The 20,936-nt window shown below is 43.6% G+C and overlaps 1 protein-coding gene across 3 annotated transcripts in view; it reads left to right on the forward strand.

Annotated features, from left to right (window-relative positions):
* FBXL7 (F-box and leucine rich repeat protein 7) overlaps window positions 1–14,281 on the forward strand; it is a 181,517-nt gene extending 167,236 nt beyond the window's left edge. For all 3 annotated transcript variants that reach the window (XM_084507667.1, XM_084507669.1, XM_084507668.1), the window contains 2 exons: window positions 3,933–4,544; window positions 11,212–14,281. In XM_084507667.1, the coding sequence (XP_084363793.1) occupies window positions 3,933–4,544; window positions 11,212–11,948 (1,349 nt within the window). In that variant the 3' untranslated portion in view covers window positions 11,949–14,281. The remainder of the gene's footprint in view (window positions 1–3,932; window positions 4,545–11,211) is intronic.
* The last annotated feature ends 6,655 nt before the right edge of the window (window positions 14,282–20,936 follow it).

The following is a 20,936-nucleotide window of genomic DNA, read 5'->3' on the forward strand; positions in this document are numbered from 1 at the left end:
GTTAAGAAATTTTCTCTTATATCAACAAACAGTTTTCAGAGCCTGAACAAAGCCATAATAAAAAGCATCTTGCAGAAATGCATTGGTAATTAGGGAGAAAGAGGGGTAGAAGAGGTTGTAGGGAGGGAAACATGGGGCTGCTTTGTACATTTTTTTACTTTTGAAGATCACAAAAATGCAAAGCTGCATTTTGGGCTTTTAAACAGTGGTTTTCAGGAAAAGATGTGCTTGTTACAGTATGTGTCGGGAATGATTGTACTGAGAACTGCAATCAGTAGCTTCATTTGCAGTTGTAGGATGGCGTTTATTGATGGCATGCTGTCAGTGGGTTGCCCTGTCTCGGCCCAGCTCCGTCTGTTAGCTGGCACTCAGCAAATGGTGAAGAACAAAATTTGAATGAAAGTCCTAGAAGCTCGGATATGCAGGAAGTCCCTCCCAACAATACTTGAAAAGCCTGGAAAACGTACAATAGACCAAGGGTTTTGCTGAAGTTTTAAATGCTAGCAAAAAGCTTTCCAAGTTTTTACTGGCAAAAACCTCCTGGACTCACCTGCTATTTTTTCTTTTCCTCTCAGGGGTGCACAACAAGCAGTAAGTGGGAATACCTCTGTAAGGAGTTCAGCTAAGCTACTGGCAAAATTCCTGCCTAGGAGCATACTGCGTTACAGACTCAGCAGACCACTAATGCTCCCTCACCTCTCTTGTTTGAACATAATGACAACGCTGTTTCAGGGGGAAAAAAGAAAAGGGTTGGGAAGAGGTGCGTGCATATGCATGTGTGTGTATCCATTTGGAAGTCCACGTCCTGAAGGTGGGGGGAGCAAATTTCACATGGAGCACCTTCAGGATTAGAGGTAAAGGAAATACAGGATGCACATCTGGAACAGCTATACTAATGAGAGAATTAGGAGAGCATGAAGCAAGCACGGAGTGTTACCATAAAACAGAAGGTCACATTTTTTTAGCTCTAGGTCTAAGTTAAAAACCACATTTTAGTAATATATTATGCATCCGGAATGTCTAAGGTATTGATTATGCACAGTTAGCAAAGGAGTGAGGAAGGAATGCCATTTTTTGGTCCAAAAGGAATGGAGATTAGCCGTATTAGCTTGATGCTTTGATCACAGGAGGGAGCATCATGGAGCATTAAAAGCTTTTTTATACTGAAGTATAAGCATAGGGAAGAATGTAACCCTGTAGAGATCTTTCGGTGTTTTCAACAATCACAGACTAAAAATGTATGCTTTCAAGTTGTGCTGGGAGACTGTCTTACAGGAGGTAACCACATTCTCACAGTAGTAGAAAATGTTGATAGCAAACATTTAAAATATGAAACTTTTTGATTTTGATTTTTCATCCACCTATTTTGCTGTGTAGAAACAAGTGTTTCTCATGTGGGTTTTATTTTTATTGGTTTGTTTCTCCTTTTTGTACTGGTTTAAGGAAAAAAAAAACAATAACAACAACAAAACAACAATAAAATAAACCCCAAAGCAAATGAAAAAGTAAAAGGAAAGGGGAGGAATTCACAATACCAAATATATGTAGCGGTAGGAAGTACATCCAGCACTTGAGAAAAAAAAATATATATGTATGTTCTTTTATATTAGAAGCTTCTTTGTCTTAAAATCTGAAGAAAAGAACAAAAGGTAAAGGCTCCAGATCTGCCACATCTTATGCACATGTTTAACTTCAGGCATTGTCATTGGTGGTGATGTGAGGGAGGTCAAACACATGGTAAGTCCTTGCAACAATTAATCTAGGGGGCTGTTGCCTAAGTGGTCTGTGGAGTCAGTACTTGTCTGCAGGAGCCTGGCTGCTGCTGGTGGTTTTTTTTTCCTCTACAGCTGTAAATCTCATTTTTAAAATACCAAAGTATACTACACGCTTTCCAAATAACACTCCTCCGTGCAATTATTTGCTGTAGCTGCCAGGGGGGTATTAGGAGGTCTCAAAGGGGAGCAGAGTGTCTGCAAAACCTACTCTGTGTTAAGATACGGTTCTCGCTCAGAAATTTACAGATCCCTGGGTTAGATCCACACAGCCATAGAATAGACTCAAAGGCCTTGAAGAAAAAATGTTTTTTCCTGTCACTAGCTGAAATACTGAGTTTCTGTCTAAGTGAAACAAGACACAAAAAAGGAAGAGGGAAGGAGCTGTGTAGTGTGGGTTTTTTCTTCACAGGGTGAGATGATGATTTTGATCTGTCTTCACCTGAACTAGGTGGTCTTGGGCAAACTGATGGACTTTGTGTCTTGGTTTCGTCACCTAAGGAGTTGTGCTTCTCTCCTTTGCAGACCCACTGTGAGAATGCAACCCTTTGTTTGCTGCTATTGCAGCTAATGAGGTGAAACCATGCCTGTGCTGGACTAAGTAAAAGCCAAATGGGGAAATTCTTGTGTAAAACATTGATCCAGTTCATCTAAAAATTAGTTTATTTGAAAACTCTGCCTAAACCCAGATTTGTGTGGGTTTGTTGAATGCATTCTTGGGTGTGCCCTGCTTAACCCATTTCTATTCAGCCACAGTTGCAAAGCTGTAGAGCTGGTGTTACTGAAGGAGATGGCTTTGCATGCTTCCCTGAAATGTCTGAACACTGAAGAGATGGCAAAAGATGCAGCATGGAGGAAATCTTGATGCTGTGAAACCTCTGTTCTAACTCCATTCTTGGTACTTGTTATTCTGCTGGGTGTTGCAGTTTGGTTCCTGTGTTCATCTGGACAGTGCTTTTCTTCTTAAAGCATTTCTGTTGTGATCGGTATGGAGAGGTCAGAGAGGGAATGAGCAAGCCGTGCCAGCATCCATCTCTCATCTCACATGATGGTTGCATTTTGTGTAGCATACTGCTGAGATGTCCTAGGGTCTCTAAGCGTATCTCCCATGGCACTTGTTTGACAGTCAGAAATGCCTCCTGGTTCTCTCCAGTCTAGGACTTGCTGTCGCACTGCATAGCTGAAGAGCTGGGAGCAGGAGTGGAAATGACTCTTGGGCAGCAATGTCAGCAGAAAGAAAAAACTGTTGAAATAAACTTTCATCAAAGACAAGCTTACTTAGCAGCAGATCCCCTTTATTTTTATGCCTGCAAGATGTTAAAGAAATAGCAAATAGTTTTGTGTGTTTTTTGGGGTTGATGGCTTTCAACCTGGCAGCAGCACTAGGAAAAAGATGGTGTAAACATTGCGCAGCGGTTCTGTAACAAACTTCCAGGCGTGCTGTTTCCTCGCCACTTACTTCTCTGGGCTTGCTTTTTGAAATCCGATCGCAGTTCCTTTTTCCCCTTGTGCCTTTCTGCCCATGCAAGAAGCAGCACAGCCAAACCCCTCAAGAGCCAGTTGCCAGGCTCTCGGTTAACCTGCTGAGTCCCCGTTGGCATGTAGGAGAAATGAACTTCTTTAACGACACAAGGAGGATGCTTGCGTGTGGTTGTGTTTTTCCCATCTGCCCAGGCATGCTGAGCAAAGCAGCATTTGCCTTCTGCCCTTTTCTCCGGCTTCTCCCTGGAAGAGCAGAGAGGCGAAGGACCGCGGTGTTCTTCCCTGAGCAGCTCCCAGGTGCTGCTGAGGTTATTGCAGTTCCTCCCCACCGAACAAGCCTCTGATTCAGCTGCCCTCGTTTCCTGTGGTATTTAGCTGAGGGTGTAAAGATGTAAAATCCCTAGTGTTGTGCTGCTGTCTCCTCTACGCTGCAGGGCTCAGGCCTGCAGCCTGCCCTTTGCTAGGGCAGCTTGTCACTGCTGTGTGGCAGCACCAGGGTGGATGGGATGGTGCTCGGAGATAGCTCTGGGAGCGTGTGTTCCCACTCGACCTGCTAAAAATGCCTGCTTCACACCCTGCCCAAACCCCGCAGCCCATCTCTCTCCATGAGCAGACAGGTTAGCGGGACAGGCCCTGCAGCCTCTGGCCGCTTACTGATCCCTGCGTTTTGTCTTCCAGACTCCGACCTGAGCATGCGGACGCTCAGCACGCCCAGTCCAGCATTGATATTCCCACCGAATACCCAGGGTTTCCAGAATGGCCGAGGCTCGTCTACTTCGTCATCCTCAGTCACTGGGGAGACTGTTGCCATGGTCCACTCGCCGCCTCCCACCCGCCTCACTCATCCCCTCATCCGGCTGGCGTCCAAGCACCAGAAGGAGCAGGCCAACGTAGACCGGCTGCCCGATCACTCCATGATCCAGATCTTCTCCTTCCTGCCCACCAACCAGCTGTGCCGCTGTGCCCGCGTGTGCCGCCGCTGGTACAATCTCGCCTGGGACCCACGGCTCTGGAGGACTATACGCCTGACCGGCGAGACGATCAACGTAGACAGGGCTCTTAAAGTGCTGACCCGGAGGCTTTGTCAGGATACACCCAACGTATGTCTCATGTTGGAGACGGTAATTGTTAGTGGCTGCAGGCGGCTCACAGACAGAGGACTCTACACCATTGCCCAGTGCTGCCCAGAACTGAGGAGGCTGGAGGTGTCCGGCTGTTACAACATCTCCAACGAGGCGGTCTTCGATGTCGTGTCACTGTGTCCGAACCTGGAACACCTGGATGTGTCAGGTAACAGGAAATACTTAAACACAGACATCAAAACGCCTCCTGCTAGTCTACCCTTGCTCCCTGACACTGCACTCTTTCCCTTTCTGCGCTGTTTTTCGAGGTAGGAGTGCTCATTTCCTACCACCATGGTGTGCCAGGCACCGCGTCAGTCCCCATGCCCCAGATGCCAGCAGCACCAGTTGAGCGGACTGGCCCCCTCTGATGGAGACCAGCTGACAGAGAGGACCCCTTCAACAGCAAGAGTACTCCTTGTAGGTGTTTGCATAAAGCAGTCTTACAGGGGTCCATGTTGCAGTTGGTAGTATGTAGCATGGCAAAAGCTAGCTATTGGAGCAAGAGCAAAAGTTTTAAAATCTTCTGTGTGTGTGTGTGTGTGTATATATATATATATATATATAATTTGTATGTAGATGATATCATCTCTACATATGTACATGTATATCATCTGTGTATATGATGTGTATATCTGTAATCTGGTGAGTGAATTGAGAAGGAGCTCAGAATCAGTCCTAGGTTTTTGTCTGGGTAAAAATATCAAATGTCATCCCTAGCTAAACTTCAAGGTCCTCTTGCTTCCATTCCTATTTTAACCAGATGTAGCTAGCTGTGACTTTTTTTTTATAGTGTATACACTTGCTTAGTGACTTTCTCCTTTTTCTTTAACCACAGTTTCAATATATCACACTGCAGCTGTTTAGATCAGCTGAAATGTTTTAGACAATTTTTCCCAGATGTGTCTGTGGATAGAAGATTTTTTTTCCCAAGGTCAGCCACATGCATTTTCCTCTCTGTGAATACACAGGCATTTAATTTAAAGGATGCACCCAAGCAGAGCACCAGAATAAATTTAATGTTCAGTACTTATTTTGTGATACCACGTTGTTATCAGTCTAATAACAGTCTGTTTATCATGATCAGCTAGACCAGATTTGCCATTGCAGAGATATTGATGGCTACACAACAAAGCGGGGCAAACCAGGGATAGGAAGCAATGATGTTGAGTCATTTGTGCCCAGATAAGCTGATTTTTCCAAGACTGCCCAGCTGGTGCACACTGATTTACTTATGGGTTGTTGCTTGCTTGCTTGCTTGCTTGCTTGCTTGCTTTCTTTCTCTCTCTCTCTCTCTCTCCCTCTCTCTTTTTCTCTCTTTCTCTCTTTCTTTCTCTCTTTCTCTCTCTCTCTTCCTTCCTTCCTTCCTTCCTTCCTTCCTTCCTTCCTTCCTTCCTTCCTTCCTTCCTTCCTTCCTTCCTTCCTTCCTTCCTTCCTTCCTTCCTTCTTAACTGATTAGTCCAACTCTTTCACCTAGTGTTTGCTAGGATGGCACAATGTCATGGATAGCAATAAAGCAAACAGCAACAAATCAGAATTACTCACTTTTTTGTGACCAGTGTCCACAGTTGACAGGTGATTAGGAATTCCGTCCCAGGGAATCTATTCACAGCAACCTTGCATTTGAATTACTTATTGTCAGTACATACAGACGTCAGCTGCGGGTTGCTACAACATACTCAGGTTGAAGTGTGTCCAATATCAGGAGTAAATGCCTGTATGATTTAGACCTGGAGCTACATATCACTTGGAAGGTTGGCTGTATCCTGTGCTCATTTATGCTTTTCTTACTTTCATCTTCCAGGGTGGTATGGAGAGTTGACGAGCTCAAAATATTCTGGGCCTGGACATGCAGGAAGCAGAATTGCTGAACTGAGGGTGAACTGCTTCAGCAAACCAGTGTGTTAGCTGACACATAGGAAAGGCTCAGAGCCTTTCCATGGGAGTGGCTGAGACTGTTCAGGTCCACAGCTTCTACTGATAGATATGCAAAGTTATTTTTGCAAAAACAGGGGAAAAGAAAAGATGAGACCAAGTCTCAAAATACGCTCTGTTTGGAGGTTTGTCTGGGTGGTTCCCCCAAGCCTGTTACTTTCAGACCTTGAAGATGGTGACTGTCCCTAAGGGATCGTTGGTTTGGCCCAAAATGTGGGGAGGGGGTAGGGATGGGAAGATGAGAGTGGTGTAAAATACCTGTCTTCCTCAAATTTTGTCTCAGAGTGGGACAGGAAAGTAATTTTAATCTCAGATTTTTCTTGAACAAGCTCCTTCCTTTTTGGAACAAATGGGAGAGAAATCCTGGTTTTGAACAGTCTCAGAAGTGAGGGTGCTTGGGGTCAGACACAGCTTTTGCAGCGTGTGCCTGCACATGAATTGAGGGGAGTGAATCTCTAGGGTCTTGTTTTGAGCCTGCATTTTTCATTCCGGGTGCGGGTAATTTTTGAGAATGTTTTGGAAGCGGGATTCCATTTTCCACTCCTGTCTGGCTGAAATCAAATATATAAAGATTTTTTATTTTTTTTTTTTACTTCTTCTGGAACATGTTGCCCAGGAAAATTATAAGTATCCCATCCCTGGAAGTGTTCAAGGCCAGGCTGGATGGGACTTTGGGCAACTTGGTGTGGTGGGAGGTGTCCCTGCCTATGGCAGGAGGTTGGAACTGGGTGATTTCTAAGGCCTTTTCTAACCCAAACCATTCTGTGATTATTTTCTGTGGGGCACTCTTTTTTTTAAGGGTTGTTGTGCACTTTGTCAGGATATGTAGTGATGATCCATGAGTAACTTTATTCTTCATGTGCTTCACACACAATGCTGTACTTGGTGGCAGAGGAAGGGGAAATGAACCCTTCTCATCAAACCAAACACTATCTGATAGGGTTAGGAGTGACCTCAGTTATAGCAAAGCCTACAGTGGTGAATACGCCACAGCAGTGTGCTCAGATGAAGGGTGAGTCTGATCTGTCTTCATATTACATGTGCCACTGATTGCATTACCTTCACAAGGTAATGGCTCCTTGGCTTCTTGGCTCCTATGGAGATTGCTCTGCATATAATGCCAACCTCTCCATTTAAAAAACAAACAAACAAAAAAAAACCACAACTGTGTTATCCACAGGAGCTAGTTTAATCCTTTCAATTATGCCCCATTTTTTTCTTCCTTGCTGGAAGAGCAGGACACCCCCTCTGTCAGCACATGGATCTTTAGTGAGGAACTCCTGTTGGAGTCTCACCAAAAAGGCACCTCTGCTCAGTAACAAATTGCAGAATTGACAGGGAAAAGGCATCTTACAGCACCTGGAAAAGCCAAGTCCAGCAGATATTCTGTGAAGAGGGGAAACAGATTTGAGGGAGAAAAAAAAAAAGTGTAATTGGTTTAGTGAACATCAAGGACCAAAGCAAGAGAAAGCCTTGCTTGAGCATACAGTGATGCTGTTGGGCAGATTTAAAGTGCTTCTTAAAGCCTCACCTTGTCCATCTCTGGGGATGTTTCCTATAAAGTGATTTTGCTTGCTCTCATTCTTTCTGTTCTCTCCATTTTCTCAAAGAGAAGAGGTGATCCCTGAGCTTACAAATTGGGAAAAGCAATCCATGCATCTGTGGTTGTAAGTAGTCGTCTTCAAAGGTCAGGGCCCAAGACTCACCAGTCTGCATTGTGGTGTGAAGGCAATTGCCCTCCCTGCTGGGCCCTGCCTCAGGCTGTGCCATACTGCTCTCCTACTGCCCCTGGGGTACCGAGTTTAAATAGAAGGTAGGACAGGGAAGGCCAGAAAAGAGACCAGGGAGGGGAAAAGAAAGAGGAAAAAAAAAAAAGAAAAAAAAAAAGAGGGGGGTGGGGAAGGAAAACAACACTTGAAAAAGAAAGAAAAATGACGCTTGTTTTCATACCTGAGTGTCTTATGAAAAGAATTCCAACAAGGTTTCAGACAGCAATTTTGACTGCTGTACAGACAAACTCTCCCTGGACTTGATTGAAATGGGGTTGCACTCTAGGACCTTGCATAAACTTGAAGCTGAAATGAGATCTCGTGAAAAGATTGCTTCTGTAATCAGGTCCAGGGAATAATTAGGACTAGGCTTTCATCTTGATGTTCAAGTAAATCTCAGCACTGAAGTGGTTTGCTGATCGGGTTTCACACTGAGCAAGAAAAATTAGGTACTTGTGCTGGGGTATAACACCATCCTTGCAGCTAGCTGGTTAAAACCCAGTTCACATTCGTACATCGAGTTGAGTCCCTCTCCTCCTGGATGGTTACTTGGCAGCAATAAAGTACCAAAATCTTTAATGTCAGAACCAGACGTTCGTATTAACTTTCAGAGCTCTCCACAATACAAGTTCTGTCACTCTCAGCATCCACTTTGTGGGCAAGTCAGAGATATCTCTAGAAGCTGGTTGAGCTTGACTGCAAGTTATTATCTAACATGCCTGCCAACAATTTTTTAATCTGTTTGGAAGTTTCATCTCCCATTTAAAAATCAGTTATACTTCCTTTATGGAAAATCCTGCTACAAGAGCTTTGTTTTTACATTTTTTATTATTAAGGACAGAAAAATAGTTACAGACCCAGAAACTTGTCATTTTGGCTAAAAATCAGCCAGTTGTATATCGACATGGATTCTTTTTCTGGTGGAACCATTTTGAATACCCTTCCCCTGAAATATTTTACACTGTGGCCAAAGTAACTAGACAGGACGATGCTGAGCTTGTCAAAACAGTGATCACACTCTTCTGTACAGTGACTCCAACCCTGCTGAGAGACTTCTGACCTATTCACTTTTTAATTGTCGTCATTACATCACTCCCCTTTCTTGGACCCACAGCAGGCAGAACATTCTCGTCTGCCTCATCAACCCTTCATTCTCATTTAACCACATTGTAAAACTGAATTCTGGTCAGCATGTGAAATATCTGGACTGATCCCTTAATCCAGCAGCCTCTTTGTGCTAGCACAATAGAGACAGCTATATCAGATCCAACAGATTTATGCCTAGGTGCCAGTTTTTTCTATGAAAACCCAGCTCAAGGATGGGGACTCGGGTTGTGTATTTTGCATCGCCTACTCCAAAGAGTGTATTAGGGGAGAAATTTTAAACCATTAATATTGGACTGTTCTGCTTCCCTTTTGTGAAAACACTTTGTATTTTGGAGTGTGTAAATAGTATTTATTTGAAGGCAAACATATTTCCAAAAATTGCACCATAGCACAGATGGATCTACAACCCAGCCAGGAGAGGAATTAGCTGCATTCAGTTTTAAGAAGATGTTGTTCTATGAACAAGGTGCTTTGCCTTAAGGTCCCAGAGCTTCTGCATGACCTGTGGACAATTTGCCAGTTTCATTTGGTGAGGCCTAAGGTAAACTGTGCATCTGTTCACATAGATTTGAAGTCTAAATTAAAAATCCAGCTGCAAACTCAAGCGATGAATGTAGGAATCTAATTGTAGGTTGTAAGCTGTCCATATCTCATGCTTCTTAAGGCATTTGTGTGAGCCTTCTGGATTATCAGAAGGTTTTTCTTTTTTTCTTTTTTTTTTTTCTCTGAAGCATATTCAAACCTTCCAGTAAGCTTCTGAATAAGAGCCTACTGTAACAAGTGGTATGGGTTTGGGTCATCCAAGTTTTTGAGGTGGACTTTATACAAAGATTGGCATGCTCTTTTTTTTCCAGACTACAGGATTTGTGCAGCATTTATGATCCGTGGAGATCTAAGGTTGTCGTTCTAGCTTTTCTGGCTTTTCATGGCTGAGTTCATTGCTGTTGGCCAGTGTTTTAGCAATACAGAAAAGTTCCTTCTGTGCGTACCTGAGGGCACCTCTTTAGGTGTAAGCTGCAGAATTTGCCTGGGTAGATATTTGTGGCTGAAACTGTTGGGCCTTGATCACTAGGAGGTCATCCTCGCAGCTATTTCTAGCCATGCTAATGTAATGTACCCAGACGAACTGGACACAGATAAGAATTTCCCTTCAGGAGCCCTGAGACTACAGTTTGCAATGGAGCAGAAACAGCACTTGCCAAAAAAGCTTTCATTCACCACCATGCACAGAATGGAGATCAAAAATGGAGGAAGTCTGTGACTGTGGTTTTCCCTTTCATCTAGCTTTTTCTCTTCCCTTGCAAGGTCTGATGTTTCTCCTCTAGTCTAGTTACAGCCATTCATGGCCAGACTTTCTCACTTGAAATAGTCCTTTTCTGTGTCTGTCCTTGTCCTCCCGTGCCCTTACAAGTCTGTAGGTTCCTGCTGACTCTCCCCATTTTCCTTAGGTTACCCAAATCTCCACCCTTCTGCAAACACATCTTCTTGCCATGGTTTTGCATCATTCCCACATTGCAGGCTTGGGGCTGGATTCACATCTGCTCCCCAGATGCTTTTTGGAGGGTGGGTGGGGTTTTCCTTCTCTTTTATAATGGGGTTTGATGGTGAAAGAGCCTCTGATGTTGGTTTACAAACTCAGCCCATCAGCAATGAGACTGCCTCGGATCAAAAAGCTGCATGGTTGTCATGTAATACCATTTTCTCAAATTGTCACTGAGTGTCTATTGCAGTAATAGACCGTAGAGTGTCCCTAGGTAAACCTAGGGCCATTATTTTATATTTGGGATGCGGACGAAATTGGTCTGTGGCTTTGCTGGTACTCAAAATCCCCAAGCAAACTCACTCCAATGGAGTTTATTATTTCCCCTGGTGCACATCACTGCAAACCCAGGCTGGTCAGTCAGGACGTATCTGTTCGTGCAGCATGAAGCTGTCTTCAGTGCATAATGTCACGGCCACCTTTCTGGCCTTGCTGCCTGAGTCCTTTTTGCTGCTTGCTTGAATTGACCTTGTTTTTCCCCCTAGGCTGCTCCAAGGTAACATGCATCAGCCTGACGCGCGAAGCCTCCATCAAGCTGTCTCCCTTGCACGGGAAGCAGATCTCCATCCGCTACCTGGACATGACGGACTGCTTTGTCCTGGAGGACGAAGGCCTGCACACCATCGCCGCGCACTGCACCCAGCTGACCCACCTGTACCTGCGCCGCTGCGTCCGCATCACCGACGAGGGTCTCCGCTACCTGATGATTTACTGCACGTCCATTAAGGAACTGAGCGTGAGCGACTGCCGCTTCGTCAGTGACTTCGGCATGCGGGAGATCGCCAAGCTGGAGTCGCGCCTGCGATACCTGAGCATCGCTCACTGCGGACGGATCACCGACGTGGGCATCCGCTACATCGCCAAGTACTGCAGCAAGCTGCGCTACCTCAACGCGCGGGGCTGCGAGGGCATCACGGACCACGGCGTGGAGTACCTCGCCAAAAATTGCACAAAACTCAAATCGCTAGATATTGGCAAGTGCCCGCTGGTCTCAGACACCGGCCTGGAGTTTCTAGCCCTCAACTGCTTCAACCTGAAGCGCCTGAGTCTGAAATCATGTGAGAGCATCACTGGGCAAGGCCTGCAGATTGTGGCCGCCAACTGTTTTGACCTGCAGATGTTGAATGTGCAGGACTGCGATGTGTCTGTGGATGCTCTGCGATTTGTAAAACGACATTGCAAGCGCTGTATTATAGAGCACACCAACCCTGCCTTCTTCTGAAAGGATACCACACACCCGTTGTTGCAATGCAGTATTAAAAACACTGATGTATAAACACATGCTCCCATATTCGGTAATGCTGTTTTTTCTATAGCTCACGGGAGTCAGCTTTTCTTGTATGTTGTTGGTGGGGGGGTTTCTAGAGGACTATTTTGTTTGCTTTTTGTATGATCACTTTTTAAGGTGCGGTGGGTCTCCGTCGAGAGGCTGCCTTAATGCAAAAGCAGTGAGTGCTCGGCATCCCTGTCGGGGTGCCATTTCCTTAACAGCCACGATCTTGTCCCAGGCTAAAGTAGCTACCTCCAAAGGAAATAGCACGTAATCCTCCTTTGGAAAGGCTACCAAGCTGTGTCAAATGCATCTGAATTCCAGCTGTGCTCTTGAAGCTGACTATGCAATATGTGTCTGTGTTCCCCAACTTCCTCCAACAGGGCTGATAAAGCATCCCCTTATCTCCAAGTAGTTTCTCCTTGGTAGCCAATCATTGTAACCCCTCAGGAAATACTGGGTGATGTTCTTAAATACACTTCACAGAGGCAGAATAAGACCTGCTGGTCACTGCCAAGCACTCTGCGGAGTGAACCTGGAGATTGTGCCCAGGCATGGTTTCTCCTGGAAAGCTCACTTCCAGGTCACTTGTGCATCATCACTACTTGCCTTCAACTCTAGATCTGCCTCTCCAGCATGTGCAGTACCACCCTCTGGTAGCAGACAGGGGCTGCGGGGTCTGATAGCAGTGATGTTTTCACCTTAGTGAAGGAAAATAGAGAGATTGATGGCCTGGCAAGGGGAAAAGCCAGCAAATCCACCCGGAAAGCCACTGTAATTCTGCATCAGGCTAAGCTAGTGCTGTAGTACACCAGGGACCCTGAGGTGCTGTGGAGAGCTTTGCACAAGGCAGTTCCAGTCACTGCACTGTGCTGCCACCGCCAGAAAGTCTGCCTTTATTCCTTCACGGTACCTCTTCAGCAGCCATGGCACCACTGCAGCTGATGTCCCCTGAGCAAACCAGGCACGTGCATTGATCTGTGTTCAATACGTGCTTTAGTACATGTGGAAACCTGACCCTTTTCTGTGGCCTTACAGATAGCTGATCTTGAGACTTCAAAGGCGTTAGATAACAACCTGGGGGAGAGAAGGGCTTGGAATGTTATTCACATTATAGGTTTAAATTTTGTGACTCTTTCTCTGTGCGTGTTCCCATAAGCTGGAGAAATGGCTGCTGTTCAACATGGCATCATGGTGCCAGCTTTGCCCTGTGACACTGGAAGCCCGTTGTACTCTCATGGTCGCTCTTGCTCGTGCAAGAACACGCGTGGCTGGGAGCTTCCCCCATCTACTGCCTCCTTCCCCAGAGCATACGGTCATTTCATGGTTACTTTCTTCACAGTTTTCTGGCAGCTGTTTCTCTGCATTTTCACATGTAATGCTCAGATCTGAAAGCCAGACATGTTAGGGGTGATGATATTTTCAGGGAGGCCCCCTGTGCGTGACTGACAGGTGAATTCATACGTTCAGCTCAAATGCTATAAATGTCTTGGTAGAGAACATAAGAAGGGAAGCACCGTGTCTGGTTTTCATAAGCAGTAGTTCCATCATCTCCAGACAACACTAATAAAATCATTGATATGAAGTGAAAATCCATATGCTCGCGAAAAATACATAATTGCTGAGGAAATACTTGTAGCAATGCTCTCTCAGATTACAAAAAAGCAGTGCTTTGGACATGTCCCTGCAGAGGGAACTTGTCCTTCTTGTGCAAAGAGTCCTGTAATGTATCTGTGTTCCTCCAATTTTGAGTTTCTTAACTTATGGGATGTCATCACCTGTGAATTATAAATAATGTTATCCTAAAGCAAGGAGGGCCAAGGAAAATGAATTTGTCATTGCTACTATTACTGGCTAGTGGCTAGCAGGGGGTGATATCATCCTTTGAGGAGTTAACATCACTTTAGTTTTCCTTTCTGTATTTTTAAAATTAGAGATTCTTCTCCAGCAAGTATTACAGTATATTTATCCGAGCCAGCTATACTCTCTGTTTATCCTTTATCTGAAAATGGCCCCAAAAATAGTAAATGTTGAGCCCATTCCTGAAGATGGTGGGATTTTGAGCCATTTGCACTCATGAAATATAAGGCCTCATTAGTAACATTTAACTTTTTAATAATAATTAAAAAAGTAAAAAAGCTACTTTTCTGGCTACGATAAATTGAATGAATAGTGCTACATGGTTTTAAAGGTTTCTGATGTTTAAATTGGCCTGTACTGTACAAATCTCACTAAAAAGCCTTAATTTGCTACCAAGAAATAAAGCAATATATTGGTAACTATGAGCATGCATCGTCATTTGCACTATTTGATTAACTTCTTGTGAAAATGAAAAGATTAACTACGTGTAAAACTTTGTTTTATTGAAACCAGGCAGGTGAACGAGCACATCATCACATCAAGTAAGTGGATGACTATTAAAAAAAAAAAAAAAGAACTTTTATAGATTATGACCTTGCCTATCTGTCTCTTTAAAATTTGATTTTCCTCATGTGATTCTTCTTGACCCTGAAACATAACCAGTAACTGGAAGTGTAAGTAAAAGAAAAACCAGCATATAAAAAGCACACATATAAAAAGTTCAGGAGGGCTTCTGCACTGTTTTAAAAGCAAGTTAACATACTTGATGTGAAAATGAAAATGGATTGACTGCAAGGGTAGAGCACTTAGTGCAATGTTTCCTGTGAATGTTCTAAAAAACCCACTCTGGGGGGGGGGCACTAGTGGAGAATGAATAAAGGTTGTTGTTTTTTTTTAAGCCAGACATTTCTAAGTATATAGCCTTACATAGCCTGATTTGCTACTCTGAGACTGCTACTTATTTCAAGAAAATTTGAATTTAACTTAATGATATGGCTTCCTTGTTTTGACTTTTAACCTTTTTCAATGTCTACTTGCAAAACGGTACGACCAGAAAATAGTGCGCGTGCAGCTGAGTTTGCTGGAAAGGTTGCAACACGTGAGTGATGTGTCTTTTTTCCAGTTTGGGGTTGGCAAAGACTAAATTTCCTAAACATTGTTGATTCTTGAACCATAAAATTCACTCTCAGGCACTGAGGCTTTTTCTGCTCTGCCATAACATGTAGTGATCTCAACAAAACAAGCAACCTTGAATCACATCAGTCAGGCTGGCATGTCGTTTATGACTCTCAAATAACTTGTGTAGAAAGAGGTCTTTTAGAAAAGGCACATCAGAGCCACCATACACTGATTACAGCCAGAGCTATGTATCTAGACATTTATTCTTCTCATTCCCTTGGTTTTCATAAAAAGTGGAACTATGTTTTCCCTGTGGTAATGGCTTGAGATTGATGTGAAGTGCAACACTTTTGTCTTTTTGAATTATGCTCAACTCATGTTTGGCTTTCTACAAAATCTGAAACAGCTTCTGTTGGTTGTCTTGGATTCAAAACGTTGGTCCAGGCTGCAACCTTTCAGTAGTGGTTTCTGAAAGCTTGTAGCCTTTGAACTGGAAAACTAAAAAGCTAGTAAAAAAAAACTAATTTTAGCACTAGCCTTGAAGCAGGTCCAAAGTCTCATTAAAAAGAAATATAGTGACCATTTGGACTGCAGGCTGGCTGCCCCGCCACTACCAGTGTTAGTTAAAATGGGAAAAATCCTATGGTAGCAAGCTTCTCTTCCCCCACCTTCCCCAGAAAAGTAACCCGCCTTTAGGTTTTTGTAGTTTTCTCAGTTTAGCTGTTCAGGCTGAAACTTCCCATGCTGGGCTTTGAAAATGTTAGTTGAAATGGTTCATCTGGTTCTGTAAATAAGGCTAGGAGGAAATGTCATTTTGCTCATGTTAAACTCTTGGTGACCTTTCCATTGGAAACGGTTCATTGCTCTCCATCTCCTCGACGGCTTTCGGAGTGAAAGTGTGAGCCTTGCCAGGAGGTCAGCTCTGGGACAAGGACGTATCTTACTAATCTCCCCATTAAAATTCACCCAAATTTAGCTACATTGCATGTCTTCAAACATATCCAACTCCATAATCAGAAGAGGGGCATGGTTGGATCTTTCCGAGCTTGTAGTCTGGTGAGGCTGAGATTTGGCAAGGCTAGGAGGCATTTATCACTCTGGCAGTGTGAAGGAGGAAACAACCTGAATTATGTGGAAGCTGCCTGGAAAGTCAGGGCAGGGTTAAAAGACGAGGTTTGAAGAACTGGGGCAAGAAGACGGATGAAGGAAATTTCCTAGGCAGGGAACTGGGACTGAGATGAGAAGGGATTGAATGGTTTTCAGTAAAGAAAATGGGGCTGGGTTAAGAGATCTGGGTTTGTGTGACTTGTTGGACAGAGAGATTTGGGCCAGAGAAAATCTGAGTCAAGTACCGAAGAATGAAGTTTGGGGCAGGAACAGAAACATGAAGAAAATTGCCTGAACATTATGTAAATACAGTACACTCTCTCCAGGGAAGGCTCAAAGAAGGGCTGGCAAACTCTGTTGGTATGTCTCAAATTTGAAACAGTCTTTCAAAAACTAAATAGTAATTTTGGAGTTAATGCATCCAATATCTACCCTTTCTTAATATTTTATGAAGCCAGAAAAACTTTATAGGCAGACCTTTTGCCTTTGCAAATGCATTTTGGGTTCTACAACATTGTCAATCCCAGTGTCTTGTTGCTGCCTTTATACCTTCGTGCAAGGCCTTCTACTGAGAATAACACAGCAAGGCAGATTTTTAACTTCAGTGCTTCCTTTTGCATTGTATTTCAGCAGCACCAGCTGTGCTGCTTTGCCAAGGTGCAGGCGTCAGTGTGGAGTCAGATTCCTGTCCTTTTGATGACTGTTAAAGGGCATAATAATAATAGGTTCAAATTACTGCCAGGCAGTAGACATCTGAATTCAAATTTAGCTTAACAAAATAAATTTATCTGGACTGCATTGCTGCTCGCTATTAAACAGATTAAATCAATTTTCTCCATAAAACCATTGGGGGATGTTTATTTTCATGCACTCCTGCTGTATAGCTGTATGCTTCAGAGCAGGTTTTTCCTCTATTTTTGTTTTCTGTAAGAACTGGACAGAAATACCAGGTCATTTCTTCCCTTGTCCTCTGGATGATCATGGAGGCGCATATTAGATTTACACTAGTTAATGGAAATCTTTTCCAAGTAGGCTCTGATAATACAAGTTAAAAAAAATATTATGAGTGCAACGATCCAGTTGGCCATAGATATGTCAAATTAAGCCATTATAAATATAAAAGTTACTAAGCAGACACCAGAGAAACCAGAAGGAGGGATCTTGTTCTAAAAAAAGAAGAAAGGAAAAAAAAAATCAAAAAGAAAATCAAAAAGAAAAAAAAAAAAAGAAGAAAAGAAATAAAGAAAATAAATTAAAATGAAAAAGAAAAAGAAAAAAAAAAAAGCTTGTATAAATGTCCCTGATACTTTTAATGCAGAACAGAAACCTTAACCCTTGTTTCTAGGACTAATGATACTGCTTTCTTTGGTTTAAAATGGATTAGTTTTCCTTTGTTTTTTTAAAAGAAATATTACATGCTGTAGTCTCAAGCTCGCATGAATGGTAAAGATGGAAAAAGTCATCTGAAAAAGATGAGAGAGAAGGGAAAGAGGGATTTATGCCAAAAGGAATGAACATTTTTAACAGTTTAATGTTGCATTATCCATTTTTGATGGTTCCTAAAATATTTTTTAAAAATTAAGTAAAAGGCCATTCTTGAGAAGTTTCCATTACATCTTGAATATACTTCATTTATCTAATTGCCTCAGCAGATAGATATATCTGATTTTGTGAAGGCCTGATTTTCTAGCTACAATGAATAATAGATAACTTATGTTGTATACTTTTTTTTCTTTATTGAGTGTTTTCGCATTTTTATCACTTGTCTCATATAAAAAGTATATCCTAAGCCTTTATCAGGCTGACAAAATAGATTATAAAACATTTTGCTATTTTAATCATGATTTGTATTTATTCTACACCCAAATTTTTCTGTTTTTCTGATCATAGTGTATTGTATGCTTTGAAAATACTTTGAGGAAAACAGCTTTTTTTTTTTTTTTTTTTTTTTCCTTCTGGTCTTGAATTACGCTGAGGCTTTTGGAAGTGATGAACTCTTGCTTGCAGATTAGTAACCTGAAATGTCTGTCCATAACTGGTCTTATTTCCTGCTGCTGGCTGTGTGTCCCTAGAGCCTAACACCGAGTTAAGCTGCCCACTTGTATCCCCTGCGCTCTGCTCTGTAGAGACGTGCAATGAAGGTGGAGTCCCAGAGGGTCTGTGCTGCTGAAAGGCTCTAGACACACATACAAGCTCACCCTCTCAGTCTGCCAAGACAAGAAAAAAAAAATAATAATCTTGTCCTGAACCTTCCTTGCACTGTGGAAATAAAAGAGGTGGGGGGAGTTCCTTTTGCTTGTTTTCTACTTGTGTTAAAGTCATATCCTGATACCTCTCAATTTCTTTTGAAGTTGCTTATCAGAAGTACATCTACCCACAGAATGCTGTCATGCTCCTGCATTAGGATGAAGGCATGAATAATGCTCTTTTAAATTCAGAGTTGTGCTAAAGGAGAAAAAGGGCATGAGCATTAGGAAGGCAAATCTTGATGGACTTCACTAAAAAAGCAAATTTTTACTTGTATGGATTTTTTTTCAGCACATGCAGTGAGCTATCATGTTTTTGAACACCCCTGTCCCACTATGGAATCCATGGCTTGATACAGAACAGAATTACTGAAATCTTCAGTATGGCAAAAGAAAAAAAGTAGGTATTTATTTTCATAATCTTATGCAGCTTCTGAAATGAGAACTCTGTTTTCCTGCACTTATAACTGGGAAATGCTTCACCAACAGCTATTATGGGGACAGGGAGGTGATCACTTTTCACCTGTGCTTGTAGGGGCATCGGAGACTGACCAGGCTGGTGGCAGGAGGCAGGATCTGCCAGTAGGTCCCATGGGTAGGGAACTGCTGGTCCCCACTCACCAGCTGGCATGCCCAGTGCTTGTCCCTGTGCTGAGTGTGAGGAGCAATCCAGAGAGCAGGATGGGCAAGGGAGGAGATGGGGACAGAGCAGGACAGGTTGTGTACTCACTGCAAAAAAAAACAAAGAAATCCTCAGCTGTGGGAAGTGGGAATCATACTGTATATCTCACGAGTCTGCAGAGTGGCTAGCTGCATTGCAGCATTTAAAGAGAATTGCCTAACACAATACATATGCTACATTTAACAGTTAGGAGAGCTCAGATGTCCTGTGCAACTAACTGGCTGCTGGGGGCCTGGAAATGCCCAACCACAGCAGTGTGAGTACATTACCGTGACTCATTCCTTGACTGAATGAAGCTTTCTTCTGCTTTATTGGAGATAAATTATAGGCCTAAACTCTAACTTGAACACCAGCTCTGATGAAGACGCAGAGCTGTGACCTTTTCTCTATGTTCTTTCCTTTCCTTTTCTGGCCTTAGAGACTAATCCAAGCTCCTGCAAGAGTCTGAGGTATTTCACCTCTGTAGACATGGATAATACAAGTGGTGAATGGATCAGTGCTAACAAGTAAGACCATTTGCTTGGCAGGCAGTCCAGGTGATGGACTGAGGTGACTGACTGGAAGTCAGTAACCGTTCAGTAGCCAAATCTTGCACACATTTCACAGTGGAGTCAGAAAGTACATGCATGAATGTCAGTAAATATGATGCTTGCCAACATTTGTTCTTATTGTGATGTAAAACTACAGGATGAATCAAGGGCAGAGAGGTGGGTCTGCATATTCAGATAATTGAAGTCGTTTGTCAAAGTAGCACAGTAGAAAATCAGGTACACATGTATCATGAGCCACAACAGCGTTCACTGATTCCAGTATTAAGATTGAGCTCCTGGTGACTTTTTATAAAATTGCATGTCATTGCTCAGTGACACTGGTGTGGCAGGACTTTTGCTCTCTGGTGTTGTATTTCTGTGCCCACAGAGCAGAGAAATGATCCAAGCTTTCTTTCTCCATATCTGCCCTCCCAAGTGACAGGCAAGCTTTTGTGTTTCTCCATCCACCCAGCTCCAATCCTGCACCTTAGGGTAGGGCATAGCAGGGCTCTCAGCAGGTTCAGGCCAGGATGTATCTCAGCTGCGGCCTCCTCCCTGCTCATGCTGAGAGCTTCTCTTGCTGCTTCAACCTGAAGCCTCACCAGCGTTCCCTCTGAAGTGTGGCCACCTCTCCATTTTCTTTTCCTTGAAATACACTCACCGCAGTAACCTCCCTCTTTCACACTGGCAGCAGAGGAGCGGTGCCACTGTGATGTGATGCACTGCATTTCCCAGAGCCCAGAAGGAAGAGAAAGCGCATGATTTGGAGTATGACATTAGCAGGAGAGCTGTGCAGCTGTGGAAGGGAAGCAGCAGAGAAGCGCTTCATCTGTCAGGACAGTGAGGAGTGTCCTGGCAGGGCAGCTGCCTGAAACTGCCTGGGATGCAATGAAAACATGGAGAGGACATTGCAACGAAACGTGCTTTCCAGCATGTCATCAAGGCATTTTCATGGTTATATGTGCAGAGGGACCTGGAGTCCTAAAGCAAGGAGCCCACTGCCGGCATCCCATCAGCAAGAAGGGAGAAGGAATGCAGTCCTTCCCAGGGGAGCTGGGTCTGACAGCGAGGGAAGCTCTGGCCCTCCTGCCCTGGTCCATGCTGGGCCTCAGGTGCTTGTCATGTATCTGACAGGTGGGGACACTTAAATGCCATTTGTTGGATACTGGAGTTGCAAATGAGTGGTAAATCTGCTTGGTGCGGTATGGCTGGATGAGGAGTCCTCACTGCTGGGCCTATCAGCTCTGTCCTAAGGTAAGGAGAGAGGGGGAAGAAAAGGTGACAGGGATTCCTCTGAAAAATGCTCATTTTGCAACTCCATCTGGATGGGTCTGATTTTCTGTAGTGTATGTTGCGCAGAGACAGCTCAGAAGCAGCAAAGGGAGCTGTGACAAGG

This window comes from Aythya ferina (genome assembly GCF_964211825.1).
Source record: "Aythya ferina genome assembly, chromosome: 2".
Lineage (NCBI taxonomy): Eukaryota > Metazoa > Chordata > Aves > Anseriformes > Anatidae > Aythya > Aythya ferina.